Below are 24,911 nucleotides of genomic sequence, written 5' to 3'. Positions count from 1 at the left end.
CTGATCATAGAAATCTTAATATACTCGTCTGATCATGACAATCTCAATATCTCTCTCCCTTTCTCTCGCTCCCTCTCTCTCGCTCTATCGTTCTCTCCCTCTCTCTGTCTCTAGCTCTCTCTCTCTCACACTCACTCACTCTCTCTCTCTCTCTCTCTAGCTTTCTCTCGGTCTATTGCTCTCTCTTTTTTCTCTCACTTTTTGTCTCGCTCTATCGTTCTCTCTCTCTCTCTCTCTCTCTCTCGGATTATCGTTCTCTCTCTTTCTCTCGCTTTTTCTCGCTGTATCGTTCTCTATATTTATCTTTCGCTCTCTCTCTAGCTCTCTCGTTCTCTCTCGTTCCTACGTTGTCACTGCGTTGGAATCTGGGTTAATCGAAAGAAAAGTTAACCGTAATCCACACTATCGGGCTTTCAATCTTAATTAAAGAACTGCTTGTCGGATCTTTTGTATCGTAATTAAAAAACTGAGTCATGATTTATACCGCCCCTTCGCTGACTTCATAATCTTTATATAATATGCTAATATATATAATATAATACAATAAGCTAGGGCCAAGTGTGTATTAAGTATACACTTCTTGAAAAATAATTTACTCGATAATATTGAGAGATTTGATTAAATTACTGCATTGTTTATGGATCAACTTTGTCAAAGAAGATTTTGTTAAAGTGAAAAGAGTTTTCTTCTTATTTTGTAATTATTTTAATGAAAGGGTTGTCTTACATATTATAAATATAGAAGACAGTCTACAGGCAATCTGCAAGATATACTGTTACAACAATAATCTAAGAAAAATATTGTTATGACAATAATTTAAAAATAATATTGATACAACAATAATCTAAGAAAAATGTTCTTATGACGGATTGTCCAAGTCAAGTCGCCGTAATGTAATACCACCCTCAAATGGACAACCCCTAAGCTGAAGATAGGGTTAGTCAAGAGATCTCCTAGTCTCATCACAATTGTATTATCCTATTCTATATAATCAAACTCCAATTATAACTACTTTAGTCAACGAATAAAATGCCGCAACGTGACATATTATTATCGTTATTATTATTATTAATATCACGTGAAAATAGCAAAGTCCGCAACACCATACACAAAATAAAACAATAAAGAACCAGCGAAGGTATCTGTCATCTAATATACTCCCACAATTGCGTTCGAATCCCTCCAGATCCCCGAATCCTGAATCCTTGAAGCCTCGCCGGGGGACCACGGGACAGTCTTAGGAAGCCAGAGGTCCGACCCGAGACGGAGATTCCTCGGCGGCGGAGGGGAGGGAGGGGGACAGAAAATCGTACTTCCGGCTTCTAAGCAGAAAATCTAATTTGCCTAGCTTAACTCCTAAGGAGCCGTAGATCTACGGACTCGACACACGGGAGTTTCAATTTACGAGGTTCGAGCGCGGAGGGCGAGCACATAGAGAGAAAGAGGAAGAGAAAGAGAGAGAGAGAGACCAATAGACCGAGAGAGAGAAATAGAGAGAGACAGAGAGAGAGAGGGAGAAAGAGAGAAAGACCAATAGACCGAGAGAGATCTATAGAGAGAGACAGAGAGAGAGAATGAGAGGCAGAGAGAGAGAGAGAGAGAGAGAGAGAGAGAGAGAGAGAGAGAGGGTGTGCAGAGCACAGTCTGGGGCAGGAGTGCCACGAGAGTAGGAAGAAGAGCCGAGACGTTTCAACGGGTCTCGACAGCGGGCCGCCCTTCCATCCCTTAGCCATCATCTTCGTGCCAAAACCCGTATCTTCCAGCCCCCGTTAACGGTCCTTCCTCGAGAGCTAAACAAACATCATTACTTCTGGCCTTTCTGGATCCCTCCGCACACCGGCGCACCGGTGTGGCAACCAACCAACCAACCCCTTGCCACCCCGTTCCGTAGCACCCCCGACATCCCCCGAGCGGCCCGCCGCGTCTGCACCAGTCCTAGCCCCCTCCAGCCCCTGCCAAACCCGCCAATGTACACCGACCGAACGCCGCTCCTGAATACGTAATCCGTCGGCGGTAACACTGATACTTCGTTAAGGGGCAGCCTTCGGGAGCAGCCGCGAGAGAATCGCCTCTGAGAGCGGAGGACAGAGGAGGGGAGGGATGAGAGGGGTGATGAGAGACGATGTATGAAGTTAAGAGAGGACGCCACGAGTGCCGGCAATTCGTGGTCGCGGACCGACGGACCGTCGATTCGGTTAACGTTTGTTCTCGCCGCTCGTGTTCCGAATCGCTCGGCGAAGGAAACGAAGACGGTTCACGGGAGATCATGCTTGCTGACACGCGGGTGTTGAGCACACTGCAGGTGTTTGTCTCGGAGATATTAAGGTGTCCCGTAAGTTCCTCGTCCTTCTCTTTTATGCGAAATCAAGAGACAATATTTGTTCTTTAAGATTGATATATAGTATTGTATATGACGCGTTCTGCTCTATTACTTTCTTTCATTTCGAAGGAAGCCTTTTTTTGCCCTCTTTACAAAACAAAAAAAGGGTTAAAAAAGAATTTGTTTCATATCGCTGAAAAGCAAATGGGATTTGGAGCATTTAGAGTATAATATAGTATATTAGACAGTATACTATATATATATACAATAACAGATATATTAAGTACACTATATATAGTACTATACTATAGTATAGTATATAATATAGTATGTTATATGTATAGAATATGTAAAATAGAGTAAAGAGGGGTAGAATAAAGTTGAATAGAATGATGCAGAATAGATTGGAGCAGATTAAAACAGAATAGGATAGAATAGAGTGTAATACAATAGAATATAGTACAAGGAAGGAGAATAATGTGTAATAGCGTGGAATAGAGACGAATAGTATGTCATAGAGTATAATAGAGCAGAATATATTGTATAATAGGCAAGAATACAGTGAAACAGAATATAACAGAGTAGAATACGGCAAAATAGAGTGGAATATATTACAATAAGGTTTAATAGAGTGAAATAGCGTGGAATAATAGAGAACAGATTCGAATAGAGTGTAACAGATTAAAAGAGAGAATAATATAGTAGAATACAGTGGTACATAGTTGAATAGAATAAAATTACTTGTCATAGAGTGGCACTTCGTGGAATAGAGTGGAATATAGTGTAGAGTAGAGTCGAATAGAGTATGGAGTAGAGAGGAACAGAGTAGAATAGAGCAGAATATAGTATAACAGAGTATAATAGAGTCGAATAAGATAGAATAGAGGATAATAGAGTAGTGTGGAGTAGAGTGGAGTAAGATAATGTGGAATAGCGTGAAATAGAGTACAATAGAATAGAGTAGAGTATAGAATAGACAAGAATAGAGTGTAACAAACTAGAACAGAATAGAGTCGTGGGAAATAAAGTGGAAAAATATAGAACCGAGAAGAATAAAGTGTAATAGAGTAGAATAGAGAGTATAATAGAGTGGAATAGAGTACAATAGAGCAAAATAGAGCAGAGTAGAGTGGAATAGAGTGAAATAATATAAAACAGAGTAGTATAGAGGGAAACAAAGTAAAAGAAATTATATAACAAAGTTGTGATAAATGACTCTCTTACTCTTCTAACTCTCGAGATCCTACATATCATCCCGAGGAAAAAAAACGAAGCTCTCGAATTCCATGACGATGATTATTTCACTGAATCGTCTTCCTGCGATTCTCTCATCATTTTCTTCATTAAATATATATATTCTTGATAAAAATCGACTCCGGCTCGAAGTCATACGTAGCATAGCGTGAAAAAGAAAGACTGATGGGGCACCCTAATATTTATTCTTGTATTATGCAGAGCGTCGATTCCAGTGGCCGCTGGTGCAGAATGATTAGACAGCTGTGTAAATTATTGGACAAGGGGATGAAAAGTAACCGGGCTGTCCGGAGAGACTTGCGGGACCGCTTACCTTCCGAAGAGGATTAGAGTGGTTTCATTTAATCCGACGGGTTGAATTGATACTTGTTCGGCTGATGGGGAGTATAGATGTGTTTGTTTAATTGCACGGAGGCTTGATTTTATTTGGCTCGTTGTGGAGGGCTGTTGTCTTGTTTGAACAATTATTTGATGGTCTTTTTGTAGAAGTTAGATTATGTGGCGATTTTGGTTTAATTGAATGATTATGTGGCGATCTTGATCTACTTGTTTGATTATGTGACGATCTTGTTCTACTTGTCTGATCAGGTAACGATCAAAATCCACTTGCCTGATCATGTAGGAACCTTATTCCACTTGTCTGATCATGTAGGGACCTTATTTCACTTGTCTGATCATGCAACGACCTTATTACACTTGTATAATTGCACAGCAATCTTCTTCTACTTGGCTGATCATATAACGTACTGGTTTCACTATGTCTGATTATAGAACATCATATTTACACTTTCCTGATCACATATAGATCTTATTCTACTTGCCTGAGCATATAATGATCCTGTTCTACTTGTCTGAGCATAGCAGTCTTGATGTACTTGTCTACTCATAGCAACCATAATGTACTCGCCTGGTCATAGAAATCTTGATGTACTTGTCTGATCACATAATAATCTTGTTCTACTCGTCTGATCATAACAATCTTTATGTACTTGTCTGACCATACAGAACTCTTGTTCTACTTGTCTGATCACCTCATCTGCTTATATAATTAATACTAATACAATTAATTTCTACTGACCTGATCACACACCTAAATCTTACTCTCCCGATTACACAACATCCCTGTTCTACTCGTCCGACCACATAACATACCATTTCCACTCGTCCACTCTCCTAACATCCTAATTCCACTTCTCCGACCACATAACATCGTTGTTCTACCCTCGTCGTACACGCGACATTCCGTTTCTCCATCCCCCAGTCATGGTAACGTCCTAGATCTACTTGTCAGATCGTAATCAAGCCACTCGAAACTGTAAATTGGCCACGTTCCACGCGGCCGAGTATCGATAACCATATTCTACTTCCCCGAATCAAGGCCTCCACCCTCTTAGCCGATCCTAGGCTGTCCCGTTACGCTTGCCCGACTACAGGTCGGCCCCTGTTACTTATGCAATCATAAAACATCCCATCCTTGCCTGGCCTGGTTGCATAAGTCATTCGCCGTCTCCCCGTGTCATCCAGTTCTACCACTGTGCAGAGGTCCTCGTTATTGACTTACTCTACTCGGCCGATCGTACGAACGTCCCATTTCTATTTGTTCGACTATGAAACGTTTCTACGTTCTAGTGATACGACGTTTCTGTACAACTTCTCCGACCACGAACTACCCTACTTTGCACATGTTCCCGTAAATTCTGAGCAACGTGGGGTAGGTTTATAAATAACCGCGAACGATTTTCAATGTGAGAGTTCGGGGAACGTGTCGGAAGTTTTGGTGTAGGCAAATGATTTACATTCGCTTAACTCCTTGTGCTACGATGTTTTTAAGGTTTTTAGGTGTGATTTAATATTTCATATTTAATAAATAATAATTAACACTTGACAGTAGATTTTGAAGACGTCGTTTTGACAATTTTAGAATTAGTTTAAGGATTATTTAACTTATAGGAGGTAATGTGTAGTTAGTTTCTTATTATTTTTGGAAATAGGAGCTTTATTGTTACCACAATCGTTCTATTTATTATTATTATATTTCTAATACATATTATTATATTCCTTGTCTTTATTGCTTCCCTGGACTCCCTCCCAAAAAATTATTATATTCCTTGTATTTATTACTATTACATTCCTTATATTTGTTAGTACTGTATCATTATTACTCATATTGTCATGTCTTGCACGACAAAAATTCGTCAATTGTATATTACAGAAAATAATTGTTTATATATATTAAAGATAATACATTATTTATATTGTATCATATATCATATATCATATATCATATATCATATATCATATATCATATTAAATTATATTATATATTAAATAGAACTATTTTATATATATCCTCACACACTTTATCAATTTATCTACACATTCTCCTCCCGAATCACCGCACTATACCGCATGCCAGACGCTCGCGCGGGTAGCAAAACTCGTCGCGATTGTCATCCATCGAGAATCCGTCCGCCGACTGGCTACGATACAGCAATTCGTACACTGAATTCCGAGCATCCACGGCTCCGCCAGTGAACAATATTTCAGGGGCCAAGCGGCGCGGTGGATCACTTTTCTGTCTCTTCGCGGGAACAACGGGCGGGTAACACGCCGTCCAAACGCGCGCGACGTCTCCCCCCTCGGCACGGCTCGCTGGGCTACCTCATTATTTACGGGGGCGCGAGTTTCCTCTCGTCTACCCCCTGGCTCTGCTGATAATAAGATGCACTTCTTTAAAGGACTCCGCCTGCCCGGAAGCAACAAATTGCATTTCCCCGTTGCGCGCTCCCTTCTTCTGGCCAGCGCCCGCGTCGTCGTCGTCGACGCTGCTCTCGCGAACGGAGACGACGATTCTGGCCGACGTCGTCTGGCCTCTGCGACGAGCCCCCGGCGAACATGGTTAGCCGGAACAAACGCTTAAACGGGACACAGCCACCGTTTTAAACGCGCGACAAGGATCGGCGCGGAGCACCCTTCAACACCCTTCCGGGGATGCGGCACCCTGCGATTATGGAGCAGGGTGCGGAGATTCGTAGTGGAGCGTTTATATAATATAATGTGGTGAAATTGTAGTAATAATAATACATATAATAAAATATAGTGAGATTGTAGTAATGGTATATATAATATAACATAATGGAATTATAATAATAATAATATATGATGTGCATCATTGTGAACATGTTTGTTATATAATTATAATAGTATAGTATACAATAGTATACAAGATAAGATACGAAATTCGAAGTGGAATCAATAACAAGGTTACTATAAATTCTTTGATAAAATATATATATGAACATATATATTGTCTGATCTGATGAAATATATATAATGCTATTATTATTGCAATATATCTACTAAATCTTATATTGAATCCATAAAATCTAGTAATATCTCAACATACAAAATGCACAATAAACAAAAATAATTTCCAAAACCTCTGCTCCAAATAAAAATTTAACCAAGCATCTTTCCTACAAACGCTCTCGAGAACAGGGTTAGGCAGCTCGTTACCTACCGCGAAACGATCCCGCAAGATTAGGGAGGCCCCCCGCAGACAATCGTCGAGCACGTTGGCGCAACCCTAAATCGACGCATTTTCGACTCGATAAATTCAGATTAGCTGGTTCATCGATCAGCGGCGCGTTCTCGTTCTCGCCGATCACGACGACGGTGCCTCCCCCGGACGCGTATCTTAAGTGTTCGAGGTTCACGGGGTAGTCATCGAGCGTCGGAGCAAGTCGAACACCACCCCGGTGTGTCCTGCCTCCGCCGCCGCCTCCGCCGTCGGGCCAATTAATTAACTTAATGACCAGGCACGATCGGCGACGCTTTAGCGAGCCATAACGCGGAACGTATCGGCTGCGTTTGGCTCGCGCCGAAGGCCTGTTATTCGACAACACGATTTGCTGGGTCAAACGTTCTACTTGAAAAGTTCCGATCCCGGCTCTTGAATCGAGGGAGATAGATAAAATGAAATAAAGAGATGGATAGAGCTAAAGATAGGAAATGTATAATATAGAGATAGGGAAATAAAGAGAGATATATAGAGATAGAGAAATAGAGAGAGATATATAGAGATAGAAAAATAGAGAGAGATATATAGCGATAGAGAAATAGAGAAAGATATATATATATATATCGAGAGAGAGAGAGAGAGAGAGAGAGAGAGAGAGAGAGAGAGAGAGAGAGAGAGAGAGAGAGAGAGAGAGATAGAAATAGAGAAAGAGATAGAGAAGGCAAAAAGCACGAAGATTCCGAACCGCCGAGAACCAGCCGAAGGAATACCATCATATTTCGCCCCGTTCAATCAGTTTACCTCCATTGTGCGCCGTGTTCCCCAGCTCTCAGATTATCGAGAATCGACCACCGACACTCGCTACGTCGCTTCCCGAAAGGATCGATGCTATCGCTCGAATTATCTCGAACCTTTCTACCCCGACTGTGCGAGATCTCCGCGCTCATTGCTGCTGCCGCAACCACGCTCGATGTGGGAACGTCGATTACAGGAACCGAGAAATCTACGACGTTCGATTTTCCTTCAATGTTGCTGAAAGCGTCGATTTTTCGACGATCTTAGCAACGCTTTCGCAAATATTGCGACATGGGATTTTTTTCTTTTTTTTTTTAAAAAAGAATTCATTTGGAGTTGGTGTTGTAATGTTTGGATGTTGAAATATAGTATGGTGATTGTTATATGGTGTGAGTGACAGATTTAGGTGGTATGTCAATGTTGTAATAATAATAAATTATATGTAATAATGTATAATATTATATGTATGTTATAATTTTTAATAATAAGATATATAAATTATATGTTAATAGATTATTATAGTAAATATATTATAATTTGTTATAATAAGATATATAAATTATATGTTAATGGATACAATAGTAAATATTATACATCAATATATCAATATTTGATATTTTCTTTCAAAACCGAGAATAATGAAATTTAAAGTTACTAGAAAGTTAAGATGAAATTGTTAAATTAAGTGAAAATTCTTCTAAAATGAAATTTATATTGTCGATGATTTAATTTCAAATTATTATGAAATTAAAATCGATATTAAGTTAAAATTATTATTAAGTGCGATTAAAATTGTCGTTTAGTCGATTTACAATTATCGTTAAGTTAAAATCGTCATTAAATTAAATTAAAATTAGTGAATTTAAAATTGCTATTAAGTTGATTTAAAATTGTCATTGAGTTGATTTAAAATAAGTTAAAATCGTTGCCAAATTAAAATTGTCATCAAATAAAGTTAAAATCATTCTTAAATGAAATTAAAATTATCCCTGAATCAATATAAAATTGTCAAGTTAAATTCATTAACTTAACAATACTTTTAAGTCAAATTAAAATTCTCAAAACCTTATGGGAGACCCTAGTATCAGCAGGGGTTGATTAATAAATAAAACAGAAAAGAAAAAGAAATAGAGAGAAAATTAAGACCGTCGGTCCTTCGACTTGGAAACCGATACGAATTAATAGTTAAAGAAGAAATATCAACAAGATGGCGGACGGAATGCTCCGCGGAGCGTCGCCGGTAGTGCGCCCCGTCAATTAAAAGCCGTCGCAAGAAGCTGACGAGGAGAAGTTCGATAATTTACGAATAAATAAGGACACTCTCCTCCCCGAACTGAGTTCGAAGTTTTCACGATCCCTGTGTAACGAGTAACTATTAATTTCCCGTAAAATTAGTACGGGAACGAGAGAGGTGGAGGGACGTCTCGAGCGGAGTGGAGCGGAACGGAGCCACTTCTCTCTCGCGAAACCAGCCGGGCGAAGGCTTCTTCGTGGACCCGGTGTGCCGATATCTGAGCTATAATCGAGCCGTGAGAAGGAGACGGGCTTAATTCGTCGCTAACTCGATACATCGACGGGGCCTTGTCAACAAGTCGGACAGGCTATCATTTAATTACGTAACAAGGCGGATCGTAATTCGCGACTCTTCGTTTCCCCCGGCTATACACAGTGATACATATACAGAGATACAGCAAGGCTGAAGAGCATCGCTATGGAAAAAAAGAGGAAGAGAAAAAGGAAGAGCAACTTTCGTCCTGTCGATCATCCTACCTGGAAAATATTCGCATTTAACGACCTTATTTATTTGAGAGGTACACGAAATACTTGGCGCGGCGAATTGAAACTCGCGACTTGCGAATTTTTATGGTGACTTCTGGTTTTTTTTATGGCTGTCGTTAGGATCGTCTGGATGGGTGCTAAATGATGCGTGTAAGTGGTTGTGGAATATTCATCGTTCTTTGGTTAATGATATTAATGTTATATTATGTTATAATGTTATATTATGTTATAATGTTATATTATGTTATAATGTTATATTATGTTATAATGTTATACTAATATTATGTTATAATCTCATAATAATATTATATTGTAATGTTATGTTAATATAATATCATAATATTATGTTAATATTATATTGTAATGTTATATTAATATAATATCATAATATTATGTTAATATTATACTGTGATGATATACTAATATAATTCGTTTACTTCTACTCATGTTGACTATCATATTATATTACAATGTTATGTCAATATCATATCATAATGTTATGTTAATATAGTATCATAATATTACTATTATTAATATACGTTATAAAATTATGTTCATATATTATATTCTAACATTATATTAATATATTATATTGTAACGTTATATTAATATATTATATTGTAACATTATATAAATATATTATATTGTAACGTTAAGTTGATATATTATACTGTAACGTTGTGTTAATATATTATATTGTAACGTTATTTTAATACATTATATTGTAACACTATATTAATATATTATATTATGACATTACGTTAACGCGTAGGATGATGTTATATTCCATATATTAAATATAACGAACGTTACCTATATTTAGGTGACGAAGCACCCACAGGAGTACACATCTCTTACCTAGATGTGGATGACTTGAATATGTTAAAGATGCATAAAACTATAATGAATACGATATAACGTCATCCTACGCGTTAACATAATGTCATAATATAATATATTAATGTAATATTATAATACAATATATTAATATAGCGTTACGATAAAATATATTACCATAATGTTACAATATAGTATATTACCATAATATTACAATATAGGATATTACCATAACGTTATAATATAATTATTTACATAATGTTATAATACAATATATTAATGTAATATTATAATACAATATATTAATATAGCGTTACGATATAATATATTAACATAGCGTTGCAATATAATATATTAACATAATGTTATAATATAATATATTAACATAATGTTATAATGCAATATATTAATATAGCGTTACAATATAATATATTAACATTACGTTACAATATAATATACTAACATAACCTTACAATATGATATACTAAAATAACCTTACCATATACGATATTAATATAATTTATCGAGTATCACCTACATTTGGGTGACAGGACACCCTTATAACTACCCACCTATAACACATAAAACACATTCACCTGTCGCTTGTATATTAAAATCGCATAAAGCCATACGGTACGATTTTTACGCTTCGGAATCGAAGATGGAAAAAGTCAGCGTACCGGAAGAAGTTAATCATGGCCGGTTAGCCGGTCGAACGAAGCAGATATTGCGCTTCGTGCGGTAGCAGCGGAAGACGTCCTGTTCCCGGTTGGTGGTGGTTGGTCACTCGAGGATCGTTCCATCTGAATATTCAACAGGGTTTTCGCGATACACGGTGGCTCGGATGTCGGTGCGCGTCGCGTTCTACGTATGTGTATGCATGTATATATATATATGTATATATACGCGCGTGCACAGAGCCATTCTGGCCGCTGCAAGCTCGGATGCATAAACAGTCCACTGTCCATAGTGGCCTCGCTTTGCCGTCGCCGTGTGCCCGTCATTATGCCTTGATATAGGTCACGCGTGCACGCGTGTCACGTGCCTCACCCCCACGATACGTATAGTATATGTCAGCGCGCGAACAAAGAAAACGATGAAAGGATACGGGAAAATCGGCTAACAATCGGAAAGGAGAGCGTCGTAAATCAGGAAAAATTCCATAACTGTGTTTTCAATAGCGCGCGAACGGCTCCATTGTTCCATGGGAAAAAGAACAATCGGTTGGTGAAGGGAATTGCGGTATTGAAAGTAAACCATTGTGAATTATGGAGCGAAATTAAGAATTAAATTGGACAAAATATTCGTTTGAATACTAGCTGTAAATGGTATTTTGTTAAGATTGAAATAGTTTAGGAAATGGTATTTTATTTAAGGATTAAATAAAGTAGAATTTCGAGATATTATTTATTTATGTAAATGGTTTAATGTTTGCAATTTTATGTGCAATTATTAGAAATTTTTCTCTGCACTACTATTTTAGAAAATGGTATTTTATTTAAGCATTAAATAAAGTGGAGTTTCGAGGTATTATTTACTTAATAAATGGTTTAATGTTTACTATTTTATATAAAATTATTACAAATTGTCCTCAACCCTGTTTGCAAGTAAAAGTATAGTATTTAATTGTACAGTCTGGATAGAAATATTTGAAGAATAGAAACGAGGATTTTAATAAAAATATAAGGAATTGTTATTAAGAGATAAATAATTAATTCTATATTTGATCTATAAATCTTTAACTATTGTAATTATTGCATTAATATATATTGTGTAATCATTTTAATTATTGTATTTATAAATATTGTGTAACTACTGTAATTAAGGCTACTAATAACCCTTTACCTAATAAAGAAAACACACCAAAACAGATATCAAATGCTCCAGCTCAAAATACACATTTCATCAATTAAATGTTAGAAACGCGTTCGAATACCTTTCGCGTACGAGTCCACACGCAAATAGCATCATAAATTCCAAAAATAATGCCGGCTCGTAAACAGCGCGGTCGAAACGGATAAATAAATGGAGCACTGGTTGTCGGGCGCACACGGGGTCTCTCGCGCAAAGTGCGTCTGACAGTTTTAGTCGTACTATTCCCAGAGCTAGGTTTAGCAGCCGTCAGAAACCGGCAAAAATTCGCGAAGGAATTTCGGGAATCGCGTGAGGAACGCGCGCGAGCGAACAGTCCGCCGTTACGACTCCGCGGCGATTACTTGCTATCATACTGAATTCCCTCGTACAGTCGTAGCGCAGCTGCGAACATCATACCTCAAAGGGATAAAATTTAATGCTTTTCACCGAAACAATATTTAGTATAGTTCAATATATAACATAGTTATGGTATAGTTAGTGCTGGTCACTAACATAGAGTATAGCTCAATATATAGTATAGTTAATGCTGGTCACTAACATATAGTATAGTTCAATATATAATACAGTTATAGTATAGTTAGTGCTAGTTACTAATATATAGTACAGTTCAATATACAATATAGTTATAGTATAGCTATTGCTGGGCACTAACATATACTATAGTTCAATATATAATATATTTATAGTATAGTTCGCCGCATAGTTAGGCAACGGTGCGTTGTTTCGTTGCTGTCGCGCGCAGCGAGCCAGCGTAATTATTAACGTTTACAGGAATTCGGCCGAGATTAAATCAACGGAAAACGTGTGCAAGCATGAGCGGCCCCCACCGTGTGTCCCCTTGTGTTCTCAGCTAATTATGGAACTTTTAATACCGCCGGGACTAGTGCGCGACGATGTTGTTTACAATTGACTTCAATTGAATTGTAATAAACAGTGGCGTAGGTGAGAAACAGGGTCGAAAGCGGGCCACGAGTCAAAAATGAAAATTAATTTTGCTAGCAGTAATTTTCGACGTTGCGAATACTTATTTTGGAGATTAATAGATATTCAGTAGGTTGATATTCTGTAGATAAATATATATTCAGTTGATTAATATATATTCAGTTGATTAATATATATTCTGTAGATTAGTAGATATTCAGTAGATTAATATATATTCTCTGCATTGCTATATATTCCCCAGATTAATATATATTCTCTGCATTGCTATATATTCTCTAGATTAATATATATTCTCTCCATTGCTATATATTGTCTAGATTGGTATATATCCAGTTGATTAATATATATTCTCTAGATTGATATATATTCTCTAGATTAATAGATATTCTGTAGATTAATAGAAATTCACTAGATTAATAGACTAATGTAATTAAATTTAGGCATAATTTGGAACCTATAGCCGTCCCAAACGACCCTAACGACTACGCCATAGCATTTCATGATAAAAAAAGCTAGAATCCTCGAAAGTACCCGGTCGTCCATAAAGTTTGACGATTTCTCCGAATATCATCATAAAAGAGCAGACGGACGCGGGCACCGAAATGCTGCGCGAACGGACGCGCGGTTTTTCTTTGATTCGGTCAGGCGGACAACTCTCTCTCTTTCTCTCTCTCTCTTCTCTCTCTCTCTCTCTCTCTCTCTCGTGCGCGCCGTAGACTCGTTGATTAAAATCAAAGGCAATAGTATTCGATTGGTCGGAAATCTCATCCGCAAATTCCTCTCTCGAGCTTGTTCGCCGATTGGCAAGAGGAGGAATCGCCAGCCGAAAGCGGCTAACGAAGCGGAGGATGACCGGGCGGCCGAGGACGGCCTTGAACTTTTGGCCCAATTGCGCCCCGCGATTACGAAGATAAATCTTCGGTCACGAAACACCACAATTAGGTTGCGGCCGAATGGGAGCCGCGCGGCGGGGGAGGAGGAGGGAGGTAGGTAGGTAGGAGAATGTAAAACGCCCGGGGAGCATAACTGGAGCGGACAAACAGCAATTATTAAATTACGCTTCTCTCCGCGAGAGTACCGGAGGGGAAAAAACCTGATTACCGGTTCGACAATACCTGCGCGATTCCGAGGACCCAGTCGTTTTCCACGCGAGGATGTCCGCGAAACTGGTTCCGCATGAGAAAATGAGCCAATTCTGACAGTAATTAAGTGGAACGAACGAGCTATTCTATTCTATATGAAAACACTGATTAACTCGAGCGGACACTCCGGTGCGCGGATTAAAAATCGCGGAACTTGCAAGGAGAACGTGGAAACGCGACTTTGTCGCGGATGAATTCGTTGACGCCATTGTAGGATATGACAGAGGAGTGACAGTCGTTTGAGAGCCAGAGAGGTGGAAGCGAACAAGGTAAAAATTCCAGTACGGTGTTCCATAAGTTTCTTTTTTTTTTTTAATGCGAAATCGATAGTCGATGTTTGTTGTTTAAGCTTGATTTATTGTGTTATACATGAACCGTTCTGCTCTATTATCTTCTTCCAATTCTCAGGATGATTCGTTATGCATACTTTCCAAAACAGTTCAATATGGAATAGCGTAGAATAGAGATGAATAGCGTGGACTAGAGTATAATAGAGTAGAATGTAATGTAGAATAGAGTAGAGTAGAGTAGAGTGAAACAAAACGTAACGGAGTAGAATAGAGCAGAAAAGAGTGGAATATATTAGAATGAGGTTGAATAGAGTGGAACAGAGTGGAATAGAGTGAGACAAAACATGACAAAGTAGAATAGAGCAGAAAAGAGAAGAATATACATATAAGAATGAGATTGAATAGGGTGGAATAGAGGGAAACAAAATATAACAGAGCAGAATAGAGTGGAATATATTAGAATGAGGATGAGCAGAGTTAAACAGAGTGAACCAAACATAAAAGAGTACAATAGAGTAGAACAGAGAATAATAGAGTAGAACAATATAGAACAGAGATAAGTAAGTGCAACAGAGTAGAAGAAAGTATAATAGTGTAGAATATAGGGGAATAGAGTTGAATAGCGTGGTCGAGAGTGGACTAGAGTAGAATATAGTGTAGAGAAGAGAGTATAATAGAGTGTTATATAGAGGAATAGAGTTGAATAGAATAGATTGGAATAGAGTAGAATAATACAAAGTAGAATAGAGTATAACACAATAGAGGAGAGTATAATAGAGTGGAATAGCGTGGAATAGACTATAATAGAGTGGAATAGCGTGGAATAGACTATAATAGAGTGGAATAGCGTAGAATAGACTATAATAGAGTGGAATATAATGTAGAATAGAGTAGAATAGGGTGAAACAAAATGTAACGGAATAAATTAGAGCAGAATAGAGGGGAATGGAGTGGGATAGAGATGAATAGCGTGGAATATAGTATAATAGAGTAGAATATATTATAGAATAGAGTAAAATAGAGTGAAGCAAAACGTAACGGTGTAAAATAGAGTAGAACAGAGTGGATATATTAAAATGAGGTTGAATAGAGTGGAATAGAGTGGAATAGAGCAGAATAGAGCAGAATAGAGTGACCGCTATATAAATATTAAAACTATATATAAATATAGCAAAAAATAGCTTCAAATTACATAACAAAATAAAAAATCCAAAATTTCATTAAACAAAATACTATCCCAAAAGTATACGTGCCCAGTATTTAAACATTTCTATCAGTAGCTTAAGATTTCTATAAAATTAAACTCCATTAAATTATAAAAAAATCTTATAATATTCCATTAATTATTATATTTTACATATTTCATTAATTCAGTTAAAGTGACATCTAAAAGTTAGACACAAGAAACGTAATATAGTTTAATTTTTAATCGCAAAGACAATACTCTCTGAACAATTCAATTTCTTAATTTCGATTACAATTTCGATCTCAATTTCAATTTCTAAAATATTGTTTACACATTGATATATATATATATATATATATATATATATATATATATATATATATATATAATGAAATATTAATTATACAATTAGTGGGCTTTTAAAAAAAGATCGAGAGGTTTAAATGCCAAAAATAAAATCCTCCAACGTCTTGGACGATACCGTTCCATCGACTTTCCTCGATTTCGCTGTATTGTTCTCGGATCGGGTTCCTCCGAATTTGTTAGCTTTTACTTTTTTTCCGTCTATTTGCCTTCGTGAACACGATCGTTATTTCGCCATTCAGTTCCCTCCGCATTGTATCCCGGCATTACTTTTCCATTTAGCCAAGCAGATAGGACGAGTCACAGTGACATTGTCAAACTTCAGACGACACCACCCTGACCCACATTGAATTCGCGTTCGACAAGGCGCAGCGCGGGGATCGAAGAGAAATCAACGGGCCTTTAGAAAACGAAACTGAAAAGTTTCGGCAAACAGAATTCACGTCCGGTATACGATTACTCTAAATCACCGCTAATTTACATTGTCCCGGATTCGTTTTCACTTCTCGAACCCTCTAATTAACGAACTGTTTAAAACGTGTACTTTCTGAACAATTTGTACATTAAAAGCATATTTTATAATACGTTTAGGACAGGTTGTTATTGTGAAATTTTTATAACGTGTACATTGTCTAATATTTTTATGAAATGTACTTTTTATAAAATTTGTATAGTGAAAGCACATTGTAAAATATTTTTGCAGAAAAATTTCAATGTTTATGATAGTAGCAGTATGTATTTTAAGCTGCTGCAATTATTCTTTAATTTCGTCTTATTTCTAGCATTTATAGAAGCATCGGATTGTGGACAAAATTAAAAACATTTTATTAATATATTTGTCGCTATCCTTGCATTTAAATATTATTAAAACATTCTTGTATTTATTTACAATTATTCTATAATATTGCTGTATAAAGACTTTAATATTTATAACAACAAGAATATATATTTTAAGCTCCTGCATTTGTTTTTTAATTTCCCCTTATTTCTAGTATTTATAGAAGCCTCCAATTATGGACAAAATTAAAGATACTTTATTAATTTATTTATAACTATCCTTGCAAATAAATATTACTGAAACCTTCTTACCTCTCTCTAAAACTATTCTACAACATTATCAGCTAAAAGCCTTAATTTTTAAAACAACAACAATACATATTCCAACCCCCTGCAATAAATCCTTAATTTCTCATCATTTCAACATCAACGAAATCTCAATTAATTTATCTCTAAAACTACATCCACCTACCACCCTCGCATTCAACTGTTAATAAAACATCCTCCCACTCCAACCCAACCGTCATACATCGCCGAATAGCCGACTCTCGATTCTGAACAATAATAACGTGCATTCCGAGCGTCGCAATTATCCTTTCACAAAAGTCGCCGCAGAAAGAACGCATTAGTACGTTTAACAGCGCGTTTAGAACGGAACGAAAAAAATCCGCGCTCAGAGGGGTTTGAAAATAGCGGCAAAGGGAAAAGCGGACCGGGAAAAACATGAAACGCGAGAACGAAAGCCGGGACGACCCCCGCTCGACAAGCCGTCGCTGAATTTTGCGGGGCCGCGGTTTGCGGGCTCACTTCGCCGCCGATCGATCCGTTTTGTCCTCCTAATTCGATCGGCCGCGTGTCGCTAATGAACTGTTTCTCCGTTCTCCGCTATTGCGCTCGCCGGGAACGCTCTCTTTGTCGAAGAGCGACGCCCCGGCTTTAATAAAATTGTCAAACGAACGTCATCGGGGACGCGCGCCGCTCGCGGACGGATCGCTGATTGAACTCTGGCGTTGAAGCGCGTTGTTTCGGCCTTCCTGGCGCTCTTATCTTTTTCCCGACGCTCTTATTCTTTTCCCAGCGCAGAAGCTATTGTTTCATGAGATCGGCGAGGATGGACGGATACTTTTAAGTCTGAAGCAACAATGTTTTTAACGTTTGTGTTGTAAAGACGCGTGTCGAGGTGATTTTATTGAAAAATCGACGCTGCTTCGTGTTTAACCCTTGAGTACCGTATTATTAGGGTACCGTATTATTTGCAGCAACAACATTTTGTTTTTTATCACTTTCTGCAGTATGATCAATTTTAAAGCGTTCCCCAATATTAATTATTTCAGGCTGATTACTGCACATTTTACAATAATAATTGATAAGTTCCACTCGACATAGGACCGCTAAAGGGTTAACGTATTAACCCCTTGCACTATAATAACGAGTCAGACTAGTGATAAAGATTTCACGCATGAGCTAACAAATATTAATAAATATCAATTTCCACTGTATCGATATAAAGATCAATTCTTCTGTTATCAGAGTCTAGAAAAGAAAGCGCATGATAATAAAAGAAACAAAAACAGCCCTATTAAGGAAGACAATAATATTTATAACATAATTATATAATACTAATTAATAATATTAAATTTCCACTATATCGAAATAAAAATCAATTCTTCCGTTACCAAATTCTAAAAAGAAAAGTGCATGATAATAAAAGAAACAAAAATCGTCTTTCCCTATCAATGATAAGTAAATGCTAATCACCGCAGCTCGAAAGAAATCCTAACGCAAGGGGTTAATACAAAAGAAAAGACGTTCTTCTCACCTGGCATTGCTGCGGTCCTTGTCGATTGGGCGACGACGCCTTGGGCCTCGGCTTCTTCACCCCCAACTTGCCGGGATCCCCGCCGCCTGGTCTCGACTCCTCGCTGCTACCTAGAACCATAAACGAAAGAATACCGGTAAGGTGCTGGATCGCGTTTGGTTCTCGCCAAAGTTATCCGAACGAGGGAATCGAACATCCTGATAAATCGAGACAGGCTGCCGAAGTAAAACCACGGCTCGCGGAAGAAACTCGTTCTCCTGTACGGTTCGATCCAAGAGGGGGAGGAAGGGGGATGAAACCATTACCTACACCGGCGTGCCACGAGATCCACGGTCAACGATTTCTTGCGACGCTCCCTGCTCTCTCTCTCTCTCTCTATTTCTCTCTCTATCTCTTGTTCCACCCACGCGAGAGCGCCAACCTCGTGATCGTTTCTTCGTACGATCGAAGAATAGAACGCTAGGCTTCTTCGGGGGACGAGGGAAGGGGAGGGGGGTCGGGGGGTGCACGACTTATGGAAGATTGATTGCGCGCCGCGTCCTTTTTTGCGGCAGGCACAGGATACACTTAACGGCCGATTGGCCCGTCGTCAACATCGATCCGTTGGGGGGGAGGGGGAGGGGGCACGACGACGAAGAAAACGATCGAGAGGCGACTGCTCGTCATTGTGTATCGGGGTACCCGTGATTTATTGGCCGGAACGGCCATCTTGTTTCCAACCCGGAGCCCCGATACTTCCTTGAACGGGGAATACGGTGACCGACTTTGTTTCTTACCCTTGTTTCGTGCACCGCGTTTGTATGGTAACTGGAGTCGACGCGTTTATTTATTTAGTCTTTGGTTACACTTTGGTTAGTTATTCTTATTTATTTGGTTATGCTTTATACATCTGTTCTTCGTGCATTGCATTCTGTTTCATATAAATTCGAAGAAGGTGATTGCTTAAATAATTCGTGATCCGTCTATAATGATAAGTTTCAATATTAAACAAGTTTAAATATCTAGGTATCTATATAAATATATAAATATAATGAATGTAGAATTGTAAATGTAAATTGTAAAGAAATATTTGTTATTCTTTGTTTAAGGTATTCTTTATCTAGTTATTCTTTATTTAGTTACTCTTCATTCATTTATGCTTTAATTATTTATTTTTTGTTTAGTTATTCTTCATTTATTTATGCTTTATATATTTATTCTTCGTATATTACATTCTGTTCTTTATAAATTGAACCTAGGTAATCGCTTAAATAATTCCCGATCTCTTCATAATAATAAATACAAAAAGTAAATACATGTACTACAAATTTGTAGAAACATATATAAATAATATATAATAAGAAATATATAGCAAATGTAGAATTGTAAATGTAATTTATAAAGAACTACCCCTTGAACACAGTCTATTTTGAAGAAATCTACTCTCGACTTCAACGTCTCTTTCCTCATAAATAAATAATAACAAATAAAACATCTGCTAACTAAATAATACCTAAATAACCTAATATCCAAAATACATGCTAATAATCAAAACGCAATAAATAAACGCATCTCTTCACAACAAAATAACTCGCAAATAACAATCTTCCGAGAATAATAAATTAAATATCGAGAGTTTCACGAATATATTAATCCTATCAATTCACTCACGAATAGATTAATCCCTCGTCGATCACGATTTATCGTCGAATGGCCGTAGCAGCGGGTCTTCTCGTCAATCAGCCTAAGAACGACCCCGAGACGCGCGGCTACGCTTGTCGGAAACGGCGTTCATTCGGTCCGCGGACTAAATACAACTTCGGCCCCGATTGTAACATTCACGGCATTGTATACGTCAACAATAATAACAGGATCTAGGTGAAAAGGGTGACCGGCGGTGGCGCAGTTCCCCGACGAGCACTGGTTAGAGTGAAAGACGACTAGAGAGAGAAAAGGACAACTATAGAGAAAGAGAGAGAGAGAGAGAGGGAGAGAGAGAGAGAGAAGAGAGAGACGACTTGAGAGAGAGAAAAGGACAACTATAGAGAAAGAGAGACGACAATAAAGAGAGAAGGAGAACTAGAGAGAGAAAGACAACTTGAGAGAGAAAGAGAGTCGACTACAGAAAGAGAAGGATACCAGAGAACACAGAAAGTGGAGGGGGCAGTCCCTCGACTCCGCGCGGACATTTTCAATTATAGCGGACACATCACAAAGAACAAAATGGAGAAGCCCTCCCTGACCGGAGATTGTACTCGGCAAGGCTCATTTCCGGCCGAAGAGCACAGAGCAGCAGCCCCCGCGCTCCTCCGCGATTTACTTTCAACGTTCAAGGAGATACGCCGGCTTCCTCCTAACCGGCCGCCGTCTACGGGGGTCTACGCTGAAATCGTTGTTACTAACTAGCAACACCTGCGACCATCTTTCTCCGTACCTGTCCCGGCGAGTGCCTCCTCTTTCATCCCTGCTTCACGGCGTATTTAATTAATGATTGTTCTCGGGGAGTCCCTGCTCTCTTCCACTCCTCTCTCGTCTCTCTTCCTCACCTCTCTCGTCTCTCCTCCTCTCCTTCTCCTCGTCCCGCTTTATTTTGCCGCGCGGCCGCCCGAAGGAGAAATGGCCTCGTTTAGGATTTAATTATTACAGCCTTGCCCCCCCCCCCCCCCCCCCCTAGCTTGCCCGAAAAACAATACCCCCCCCCCCCCCCCCGCCGCCGGGCCATTCACGCGAATCGGTCCTTTTGCATTCGGCCATCGGGAAACGGGACCGTCGTCCCGTTTTCCCTCGGATGAAAGACGCCGCCGAGACGACCAGACTGAAAATCACGGCGCTACCGTGGATACAATCCCGGGGAGGGCAGGGGTTAATTGTTGGCCCGGTTGGAAGGAAGAACCAAGACTTGCTTTGTTCCGAAGAATTAAGGACAGGAAAAGAGGGGGGGGGGAGGGTAGCCAGAACTTTTGTGCGGATATAAATGTCGGCTCGTTTGCGTAAATTCGGAGGATTCTCCTAATGCGGGTCTCCAGATGCGTCCTGCTCGCCGGGGCTAAGTGCTGTCGTTCCTCAATCGGTGAGGCACCCCCACAACCCCCCACCCCCCTTACCAACCGGTAAATGTTTCGCTAACGATTCGACGGTTTAATGCCGCGTTCGCATCTTTTGTCGCTTTCTTTTCTTTTATTGTTTCTTGGTCTTTTTCTATATATTTTATAATATATCATATTTAATGCCGCGTTGTTTCTTTGTTTTTTCTATATATTTGATAATATATTGTAAAATGGTGGAATTTTATAATATTATGTTTTTATAATATATAATATTTTCTCGTTTGGGAGTCGATGTAAATTTATTGTCTATTATTTTGAGAGAATTATAGGTTATATGAACTATGAAGTAGAATTGAAAATGTTAATTAATTTTTAGTCTGAAAGGGTTTTTTTTATCAATTTTATTAATGTGTGATTTGAGTATGTCAATTTCTTTTAGGCGAATATAAATAACTAATTATATTTTGCTTTCATTAAATATATTGTATTTTTATTTGTTTATTTATTGTCGTGGCTGCTCAATTGTAATTAGTGAATACTTGTGGTGTTGCAGTTAGGTTATGTGTAGATGTAATGTATGCAATAGGTTTTGCTTTGAATTATTATGTTATTTTTTTTATATAGATTCTTTATGTTACTATATAAATTTTATTAAACCATTTCGTTTCTTCTAAATGAAATATAATTATTGCTATTTGTTTGTAGTTATTCTAAAATGTTTTTTGGTAGTATTGGACATTTTTAATTTTGTTCTGATATTGTTCTTTGATGGATAATCTATTAGAATGGACACGGAACAGGTTAATTCAAAAAATTAGATATTTAAAATGGTAGAGATAGACGGAGATAGATAGACAGAGATAGATAGACAGTGATAGATAGAGATAGACGGAGACAGACAGAGATAAATAGAGATAGACAGAAATAACTAGAGATAGACAGAGATAAATAGAGATATACAGAAATAGACATAAAGAGAGAGACTGAGAGATATAGACAAAAAAGGAGAAGCTGAGAGTGATATATAAAAAGAAAGATAATTATAAAAAGGGAGTGAGAGAGAGAGAGAGAGCGATACTGAAAAATATAGACAGAAAAAGTGAGCCTGAGAGAGATAGACATAAAGAGAAAGACTCAGAGTGGCACATAGAAAGAGAGAGACTGATAAAAGAAGAGAGTAAGACTGAGAGAGAGAGAGAGAAAGATACTGTGAATAAGATAGAAAGGGAGAAAAATACTGAGAGGAAGAATGATAAAGAGAACGAGAAAGAGAAAGAGAGAGAGAGCCTGAAAGAGTGATGAGAGAAACATGAAGAGACAGAGAGAGAGGGGGGGGGGGGGGGGGGATAGTGTTAGGAAGCCGGTATCCCAAAGGATCGCCAATGAAATACAAGCCGGCCAAACAACGTCAGCCAATCGGAAATATATTGTCGTCGACATGGCCGAACATTGTTACCAATTAACCGCTCCCCCGACGACCAGCGCGAACAGTCCATTAAAATGCGCCCGTACGGTCGCATTAAACTTTTAACGACGCAATAAAATGACCGACGCTGGGAACGACGAACAAAAAAAAAAAAACAAAAAGCCCGCGTATTTTTCGGCACCGCGTTCCAAATTACTTGCATTCAACGAAAGTGTTGTTGCACGCAGTTTTCCGTTGCGCCCGACAACGATTCCCCGCGATATTTATTCCGTCCATGAAAACAGTACACGGCAATGATTTATTCGATTCTAATGCAATTTATTGTCGCGTTGGATTGACTAACGTTACCGACAAACTACTTGCTTGCTTCTGAATTCAATATAGACTGCTGATAATGCGTAAATCTATTTGATAAGATACGTTTGTAGCGATAATTAGTTGGGAATTATGTTTTTCTGATATTTTAGGTGTCGTTAGGAATGAATTCTTTTTTTTTCTATATTTTCCTCAGTCTCTTTCTGAGTCACTCCCTTTAGTCTATGTCTGTCTATGTCTGTCTATATTTATCTCTGTTTATTGTCTGTCTATGTCTGTCTATGTCTATCTCTGTCCATGTCTGTCGATGTCTATCTCTGTCCATTGTCTGTCTGTCTATGTCTGTCTATCTTTGTCTATGACGGTCTATTTTTGCTATGCCTCTCTGTGTCTATGTCTGTCTATGTCTCTCTATCTCTGTCTAAGTCTGCCTATGTCTGTCTCTATCTTCTTCTATCTCTATCGCCTGTCTCTATCTCCAACTATTTATCTCTATCTCCATCTATCTTTGTCTATTTCCGTCTATCTGAATCTACATTTCAGGTGTGATCAGAAACCATCTCTTTCTAAATATTTTTCTCAGTTGCATCCAACGTTGTGTCTGTCTCTCTAAATCTCTCTCCCTTTCTCTCTCTCTCTCTTTCTCTCTCTCTCTCTCTCTCTCTCTCTCTTTGTATATCTCTATCTTCGTCTATCTGTGTCTATCTTTTCCTTCGTCTATCTATATCTACGTCTATCTCTATCTATCTCTATCTTCGTCTATCTCTGTCTATCTCTATCATCGTCTATCTCTATCTCTACCCGCCTCTATATATCCTATCTATCTCTATCTATCTCTATCTCTATCCACCTCTATATATCCTATCTATCTCTATATCCATCTTCCTCTATCTCTGTTTATCTTCGTCTCTATCTCCGCCTCTATCTTCGTCTCTCACCTCTTCTCGACGCGGGTCTCAGAAAACGGAACCGTCACTCCACGGCTACTGTACATAATTGCATTGCTAATTCTACTAGATAAACACGCGGCTTCCTCCCATGGTGTCCCGGTGTATACTTAACAGCCCACAAAGGACGTACCAATTGTACAACAGTTCAAAAACCGTTTAATATTCATACGGTTGCGCGGGAGGGGGGGGGGGGGGGCAATAAATGACGACTGGGACGCGAAGAAATGACATCGAGAGCTCACCCGGCATCAAATCGTGTTATAACTTGATTGTTTCATAAATTATGGGGTCGACG

At 38.4% G+C, this 24,911-nt stretch overlaps 1 protein-coding gene across 1 annotated transcript in view; it reads right to left on the bottom strand.

Annotated features, from left to right (window-relative positions):
- The window catches only part of LOC144470399 (uncharacterized), a 386,375-nt gene that overhangs the window by 217,037 nt on the left and 144,427 nt on the right, over window positions 1-24,911 (bottom strand). Inside the window, exon 4 of the mRNA XM_078181465.1 lies at window positions 18,900-19,009. Within this exon, the coding sequence (XP_078037591.1) occupies window positions 18,900-19,009 (110 nt within the window). The remainder of the gene's footprint in view (window positions 1-18,899; window positions 19,010-24,911) is intronic.

This window comes from Augochlora pura, chromosome 1 (genome assembly GCF_028453695.1).
Source record: "Augochlora pura isolate Apur16 chromosome 1, APUR_v2.2.1, whole genome shotgun sequence".
Taxonomy (NCBI): Eukaryota; Metazoa; Arthropoda; class Insecta; order Hymenoptera; family Halictidae; genus Augochlora; species Augochlora pura.
Note: the sequence above shows the minus strand (reverse complement) of the source record. Positions and strands in the feature narration are given on the sequence as shown.